At 40.3% G+C, this 8,703-nt stretch overlaps 1 protein-coding gene across 4 annotated transcripts in view; it reads right to left on the reverse strand.

Annotated features, from left to right (window-relative positions):
* The window catches only part of dock5 (dedicator of cytokinesis 5), a 29,707-nt gene extending 23,798 nt beyond the window's left edge, over nt 1-5,909 (reverse strand). Inside the window, exons 1-2 of one of the 4 annotated variants that reach the window (XR_010930648.1) lie at nt 5,683-5,909; nt 34-117 (exon numbers count right to left, since the gene is read on the reverse strand). Coding sequence is in view for 2 of the 4 variants with exons in the window: in XM_067603934.1 (XP_067460035.1) it covers nt 34-117; nt 5,683-5,725 (127 nt within the window). In the remaining 2 variants the exon portion in view is untranslated. The remainder of the gene's footprint in view (nt 1-33; nt 118-5,682) is intronic. The other 3 variants (XM_067603934.1, XM_067603926.1, XM_067603949.1) reach the window with 3 other exon arrangements.
* Between the last annotated feature and the right edge of the window lie 2,794 nt (nt 5,910-8,703).

The raw sequence follows: 8,703 nt of genomic DNA on the forward strand, positions 1-8,703 counted from the left end.
GTCAGGGCCTGTCGTGTGTTCAGGCTTACTCACCTTCCAATTTCTCAAGTATGTGCACCGTGTCCCCCACCTGTAGACACAGCTCCTGCTCACCACGGGGATCATAATTGTAGATTGCTGAAGGACAGAAAAGGACTGTCTCATTATGTGAAACACACAAAACATTCAGTAACTACTGTTAACAAAGAAGGTTTTGATCGACAGTTTGACTGACGAGTTTTGTTCCTCCTCAAGGTCCAGTGGATTAAGAAAACCCCCAAATCCCTTTTCAATAACTCACTTCACAGAGGAGCAAAGACTTTTTAAAAAAGTTTTGGATCAGAGGTTTGTAGTTTCTCCCTGGAAAAGGAAACCAATTCAGCCTCCTTGTCACAGAGCTAGGACTTGCAGGCATTAAGGATCCTAATCTTTGATTTATTCTTCATCTCATTGCTCTTTCTAACAGCAGGCTGTTTGTGCAGCAGGCTTGTGTGACTCAAATCTCCAAAGCATTTTGACGATTCTTAATTGAAATGAATGCCCTGAAGCTGTGTTTAACGTTCCAGTACCGTAAATGGACTGTGCTGAAGCAGGTGGCTTCCAGGTCTGATGCAGTGTCAACAGTGAGGCGCAGAGCTCAAACGGCGATAGCATCACATCCCCTATATTTCTGATATCATCATACCATTCTGGCCTTTGGTCATTAGTTACACTCTGCAGGTTCTGTTTCAGCCAAGAGGCTCACCTGTGAGCCCCGCCCTTCTCTACATTCAGTTCATAAACCACAGCTTTCCTGGAGGCGAGTCCTGTCTTTCCTTTTTAACTCTCTATCCCGGGCACATATGGGAGGGATCACACAAGAATATGACTGCAAACGCTAAAACACACTCACACACATACACACACATGCGCACACACACACACACACACACATAAAAACCAGACAGACATTGCAAAAGAGAAACCTTGGCAAACAATACTGTAGCAAAGGTCTTTGTCATGACTTGAGGGAGCTCTAATAGTGCGCAGCCACTCATTCTCATAGTGAGATAGAGAAACTATGAGCAGAGCTCTGTCCTGACTTGCATGGTGATAATGCTTGTTACTGGAGGCTAGATTTCACTGCACGCTTCAACTGGCTCGGCTTATCACACCTCAGTCTGAATACCAAAACTTGACAAAACACTGAATGTGACTACCCTTCTTCCTCCATGACTTCCTCGTCAGTGATAGATTTTTCTGGCTTCCCTTAACACACATTTGCACAGACAGAGATCTCCAAGCATAAATCAGTTTTTAGTCTAAGACTGTGTTTGTGTAGGCAGCCCATGGGCTCTTAAAATATTAGGTTAGACCCATGCCTGCTGCGTTGTTAGGATATCACTTGCACAGGTTCACGCCTCACTGCGAGATCCCTCATCCGGTCATCAGAAAGGAGAACAAACACTGAAACCTTGAAGGGATCAGAAACACTGCAATACCAATGACGTTGGTACGGTTTTGTTTTTCCTAAATCAAAATTTGAATTTCTTCACATGAGCTTGGTGGTATCTACCAAACCAAACCACAATACCATGAACAGAAAGTTCTGGCCTTTAGAACTAACATACTGACACATTGTTTTCATTTTAAGAGAAGTTACTGACATACTCTGACTCCTCTTTCAAAAGAGGAGTGTTTGTTTTCACCAGGAAACTATTTGTGCAGTCAGAACAATACCGAATGAAACGTGCACTGAAGAAATTACATTTGCCTCTGGCCATGCCGAGAGTGACAATGGTCCATTCACCAACTTGACACAGTGTCCAGGCCTGGCAACAGCATGGCAGCACGCCAATGGCAGGAACCCAGTTGAGCGTGTTGTGATGCCACAGTGTCTAAACTAAAGGCAACAGTCTGGGCCTTGGCAGCACAGCTCATCTGTACAACTCTGAGACACACTGTCTTCCTCTTCAACTTGAAATACTGAGCCTGCGGACGCTGCTGTAAATTCCAATAAAGCCACTATCTGCGCAGATTCAAGTTAACGTGCATACTAATGTTAAATCAAAGTCAGCCTGATTTACTCTAAATGATTTATCATAGAAATGGATTAGCTAACAATTAAAGAACACCACGGCCGAACAGTTTGAGCAGCTGCTGGCTGCTTGTCAAAGTTAACACAATTCAATGAGATTCTATTGTTTTCATCACTGACTGGATGCCAAACAAAACAAAATTCGTATTCCAAGTTATGGCAAAAACAAAACAAAAAAAAAAAGAAAAAAGACTGGCAAAAGAAACCAACACACAAAATAATGTGAGATACAAGAGTCTAGCAACCAATCCTTGAACATCAAAACCCATTTTACAAACATAAAAATTCTCACAATGAAAAAGGGTAGTATTTTATTTCAAACCAAATGAACACAGATATTACATAAAAACTGATTTGTGTTATGAATTGAAAAGGTTTCAATAAGCTACCATTCAGTGATGTACCACGTATGCCCTGAACTTCAAGCAGAACCATTTCTACCAAAATAGGGAAAGGTGCAGTATCTCTACAAAAAGTCATTAGGTAAAAAGCAAGTCTATTAAAGTTTGTTTTTGAGCCAGTTCTCCTCAGACAGGATGTTTCAAAACATAATAAGGCCTCGGTAGGAAAAAGCCTTTTGCCTCCCATCTAATGTCTAGACAGCCAGGAACGATCTCTAGCTCTTAAAACTGTGCTCCAGCTAATAATTCCTGATAGGTTATCCGTAAATCAGAGATTTAATTCTGAAGTTCAAAACTAATAGTGCAAAAAGGAAAAGAACGAGATCAGTGTGGGCTCACCTCTTTATGCTGGTTGAAAACCCAATTGCAACAATTCACAGAAAGAAAATTACAATTGGCTTATCTAAATGCCTTTCTCCAAGTTGCTAAAGAATTAAAAGAATCACTGTGAAACAATGTGCAAGTTGTAAAAGTCATTACTGACCAAGCATCTGGTCAGTCCATCAAAACTGACATGAAGGTCAACACTTATCTCTAAATCACTGGCTGCAATCAAGTTTGACATTGCAAGATGACAAACAGGGATGTAATGATAGTGATCTTTTTAGCCTGCAAATCTCAACATCTTTAGATTTGTTTTGCTAATAAGACGCCCGCGCAGCATGGAACGTCTGCAGAGGAAACTACTTTAAGCTGTTCATCATTTAAACAAAACTTATTTGCTATCAATTGCATAATGTCACAAGATGAAACTTTTGGCTGAGTACTACAGCAGAAACACTGGTCACACGACTGAAGCGAGTACAAGCATGCGCAAGTCTATGTGACTTCAATAGCTTGAGTGGTAGTTCCCTGAAGAGAACTCAAGGTAATTATAGAAGGTGCTTGCTAGTGCTGCTTGTAAGCAACCGAGGGGTATTATAATCATTATGAGAACATTATTATACAGTATATATCAGGCCACGCAATATGTTAACTCCAGGGGTTTGCTGCAAGGTATCAAATGTATTAATCATAACAATTTTACAGTACATTAAAGTCCTTGTCCACTCAAAAAGGTGTTTTGCTTATTTTTACTTCACTTGGATGTTTGGCCTTGGCTGTGCAGGGTTTGACTCTAGACGGCTGTTTTCACATTCATCTGCTGAAGGAGGAAAGTTTCTCTCTGCTCTCTTTAAATCTTAGTTTAAGCTGTTTACATATACGCATGATTTGTGAAATCACAACTTGGTTTGGAAGCAGATAATAGTGGAAGAAAATGTTTCAGACACAAATCACTCAAAAAAAAAAGTGTTTTTATATATCTCCAAACATTTTTAGATGTTTAAACTTAACTTTAACTTTCTTCACCCTCTCTGTCAATACTTCACTTCACTGGGCCATAACTGTGTAATTTTGTTCACATAAGCTCATAATAAAAATGGCCAGCTTTATCTTGGTTTTGTTCAAATTCATGTAAGCATTTATATGACCACTTGCCAAGGAGACCTTGCCCTGAAATCTAATAGAGCCATGGGATGCCATTACGGATACGAATAATGTAAACAGAGATGCAGTAAATTAAACTAACCAGGGCGTGTCTGTGTTCTTCACCTGCTGATTCAGTTTTTACTGCAGTGCTTGTTTTTACGATGTGAAAATTAGGAAGCTGTCCTATTATGACGGTGTTACAAATTCACCATTAAAGATTGTGATATCTTAATCCCCATATTATCCACATTTCCCTGTTAGCTAGCACGATATAACTGATATTATCAGAAACCTTGCAGTCTCTTCTTTCATCCAAAATGTAGTTGCCTGTATTTGGGCACCGCCTGGGGTTGACTAATCGGATTAAAAACATAAAACCTTGTAAAGGGTCCGATGGCATTTTTAGGATTAAGTACAGTGTTGGTGACTTCTGCCCTGTTTCTGAGGTGAATGGCAGGAGAATGGCGCAGTCTACAGCAACAGTTTTGAATGTCATACTGGGATCTAAAAGGATTAACACAAAAAAAATTCCTCAACATCAGCTGCTAAAACAAGGTCATACATGACCAAGAGGGGGAGTGTTTGTACTGCAGAGCACTCTAAATCCACATTAATTTGAGGTTTAAAATGTTTTTTAGCTACAACAGCTGCAAAGCACATAACACTTTCTTTAAAACCTAAGATAAAGTCAGTGAGAGGATCCAGGTTAGAGGAGTCAAGCTATTTCAGTGCTGGGCTCTGATTCACTCTTACTCCTGAAGGACTATGGACTCTGGCATATTCTCTACATGCAGGGTTTTCTTCAAGTGTAAGACATCTGCTGCATACCCGGAAACACTGTCTGTAAAAGAGTCTGTAGCTTTAAGCACAGATTTAGCGGTGAGTCAGTACAGTAACCAATGACCAGCCAACCTGTGCTGACTGTCATTACAGGAAACCAGAAAGGGATTTTTGAGAGAGACAACAGTTGTGCACATTTGCCTTGAGGGTGTGGAGGACTACCTGATAGCATGGACACACACACACACACACACACACACACACACACACACACACACACACACACACACACACACACACACACACACAGGTGACTAGGCCACACCTTTTTTCTTTTTTTTTTAACGATTGCAGACCATATACAAAAATGCAAAACTATAAAGTGGTAAGCACCACACCAATAGTAATGAAAGCTACATTTATTACATTGCTACAGTAAAGCAATATGTTATATTTACACTGACAAACTAATACTTATGCAAATTGTATTCTCTTATCTCTCACATGCATACAGTATTCACAGTGGCTCCCATGTGGGGCCCTGCAGGAGTCCTTGAGGGGGCTTCAAGGGATCTTCCAGCAAATTGAGGATTAATTTAAGTTCAACAACAAGTCAGCTCGGTGAGATTAAGCACAAGAAGAATGACTGGTATGCTCATTGAACTCTTGGCTCCTTTCCCTTATTCCTCGCCATATAAAACGGACAGTTATAAAAGTTATTTCTTTCTACGACCTACGCTCCCTTAGACAACAAGGGAAAGTAACAGCTCAGCTGTGTCCTTGGAATAAAAAAATAAATAAAAAAAAAGTTTATGAAACTCAGCCGGGCTACTATTCGCCGTGTATCAACAACAACAGAGTCGCCGATAACTTCTGTTTCCCAGTTTCTCAGAGACCACTTTCCCCTGAAGTTAGTTGAGTTGGGAGTTCACTCGGCAGTTGCAAAAAACACGCAGCTGATTTTTGAAAACTTACCGACTCCGTACTTCTCTTTTTTCGTGGGTATCCAACGGGTCATGGCGGGGGGGCGGGAAATGTAAAGTTGTCTGAATAAATAAATAACTATATACAACAGCCAAAAGAGGACGGGCGGTGCACTCCTGCTCGTCCCGAAGTCTACAGTTCCGCCATCATGACTTGTAAACGGGGAGGGGAGAGGAGAGCAGGGGATAGGCGTGAACCATGAGCCTTCCCAAACTACCCCCACAATAACAACACAGATCCACATTACACCACTGACCCTCCCCGACAACCCTGTGCGAGAGGCTAAACGTCATTCAATAAATAAATAAATAAATCCTCACGTGAGCTAAAATTGAATTCGATGACTGAACTTTTCCTAGTTTTGCTTCAAGGTCTCCTGATGGTGTCGGTAGTTTCAGAAGTACAGGCGCACTATTTGACAATCTAGAGGAGAATAATTAATTGAAACCCGAGATATAAATCACTGATCTGTCATAAATAAATTATCACCAGGTTATTGTTTTTAATTTAGAATGAAATTGACTTGCACACCCCATGCTGCTCACATTGACTGATTTAATGCTGATCTATTCTGAGTGAGCCTGAATATGTCCTAGACCTACTTGGACATATTTATACACTCACATAACCTAAGATGAGCTTATATTTTAAGTGACATGGCAGACTGTTTCATTGCAACACAATTGATTGTTCAAAATAGGGAATTATGGCCAAAACAATGTTAAACTTGTCCATCAATGAGGCTATTGGCTGTAATTTTAATGTCATTTCAACATGGTCAGTATATCAGAAATAACACTCAGCCTCCTTCCCTGAGCAGTGAAGTAATTTACAGCTGTTGGCTGAGATCTGGTGGCCCACTTAGCCTTTTGTTTGCCTATCATGTGTGTGTGTTTTTTTTTTCTGCTGCCATTGGCCAGCCAAATGGTGCTGTCAATAATGTTCAGCCATCCAATGCTTTTGTTGTTCCCTTTGACAGGGCCATATCATTTTTCCCCCCTATCTATTGTGATGTGGCTGCTTTAGAACACAGCTAGTGGAGGAATTAGTCAACACACAAAGCACATACTGATTGAAAGCTATTATTGAATCTTTTTTTCTTTTTTTTTTTAACAAAGAACAGAGCTATTAAATATACGGAAGTTACGAAATAGCATGGGAGGAGGGTGTTTACCGGCTATAACTATAATCAAGAAAACAGACACTTTTAAAAATGAAAAATTAAAAAATTATACCTTTAGATAATAACATTTTTGAAATGTTGCCTTTTCTGCATAATACTAAAGTGAAGTTACCCTGAAGCATAAATATGTGAATTTAGTTCCAGTCCATGAAGTACTTTCTGCTTCATGTTTAATAACTCTACCAACCTTCTTAAATATCATCCTGAAAATCAGGTCCCACAGATATATTTTGCTGCTACATGTTTAATATCAAAGGTTATGACTTGAGCTGTTCCAAATGTTTATTGTGACCTATTTTTGGTTGCAGCTGTAGGTGCTCGCTGAGTGTGTGAATTCATTGTAAGGGGGCTTTAAATCTGCTCATGCACTTTTCCCGCTCTGAGTCTCCCCAGTCCTTTGGTGATGTTCCTTACACTACATATCAAATGTGAAAAGTTGCTACTGGGCCATCAAAAGTTCAAAACAATCAAATCTACAAAAAGGAATACAATATTGCCATCACCTGACTGCTTTGTGCTATTGCATACAGTAGACCGTTAGTCCCTGACAAAACCTTAACATTGCAACACATTGTGTTTGTTGTGATATGGTGTTCTAAATATCTGCTATGTAACTCTTGCTTAACTCTTCTGCCTGCAGAATCGTTGGAGAGAGATGATAACATACAGGCGGTGGTGTGGGGTTACGCATGCATGTCTTGCATTAGTGTGTGTGACAGTTTTACAAGTAGAGTTCAACTCCAGAGTTCATCTGGAGTTGAATTTTCCATAAGCAATAGGAGTAGACAGGCTGGGTCTTAAGAGGAAATCCCCACTCCCTTGATCTTATCATTTACATCATGTTATGTTATGTCACAGACAGCACTCTAATAAAATACTCTGACTAGGTTCAGGGTTTTAGTAATTATGGTTTGAAGAAAAGAAAAGAAAAATCCACTGTGTAACCATGAGCAGACGCGTGACGTAAATGGAAACAGGTGTAACATAAACTGATTTGTCTCACTTTTGCTGAGAGTGTGCTGTATTATTGTAGATAAAAACAGATGAAGGTATGTCCTGAAACAAGGGTATCCTGTCAGTTTATTTTGCCTAAGGGCTTCTCCGTGTGTTGCCAGGCACACTACAAATAAACATTTAGCATGACAGACAGTTCAAATAACAATAAATATGCTCCCTATCTACCATCCACCTCCATATACTCTAGAGCATTTGATTAGTGTTTGTGTGTGTACATGCTTGAGTGCATGTACACACACACGTGTGTGTGTGTGTGTGTTTGTTTTTATGGGATGCACAAAGATGAAGCACATTGAGCATCCATATGTATGAAATGTACCATATAAATAAAGCTTGACCTGACCTGACTCCACCGTTATTCAATGGCTGACATTACTAAACTCGGTGAACTGTGGTTCCCATGATGCAATACAATGCTTCAGAGACTTCTGAATGGTGGGGCTCTAAACACTGGTCATAGCCCCCACTGAGGTGTTCAATTCCTGAGACAAAAGCAGACAAAGGGCCTAATGGATTTATGGGTCCACTGCCAGGACCATGTGATGCCAGAAGCAAATTGGACCTCAGCACCTGGCTGTCTGGCAGCAGAATCAGGTAATAGCCTGGTCCTGCAATGCTGTGCAGATAGGTCAATGCACTATCTGTGACCAGGGACTCAACAACCTGGGGCAGAAGTTGATTGCAGTTGACATTTGGTGGAGGTATACCTAAACTTTTAAACTAAAATATATCGGTCTTGCTTTTTTGTGCATGCATGAAATTGTGCGTGCATTTCACCATGGTCACTGTGCAATGATGCAAGCTGTCAATGT

Source organism: Thunnus thynnus, chromosome 2 (assembly GCF_963924715.1).
Source record: "Thunnus thynnus chromosome 2, fThuThy2.1, whole genome shotgun sequence".
NCBI classification, from domain to species: Eukaryota; Metazoa; Chordata; class Actinopteri; order Scombriformes; family Scombridae; genus Thunnus; species Thunnus thynnus.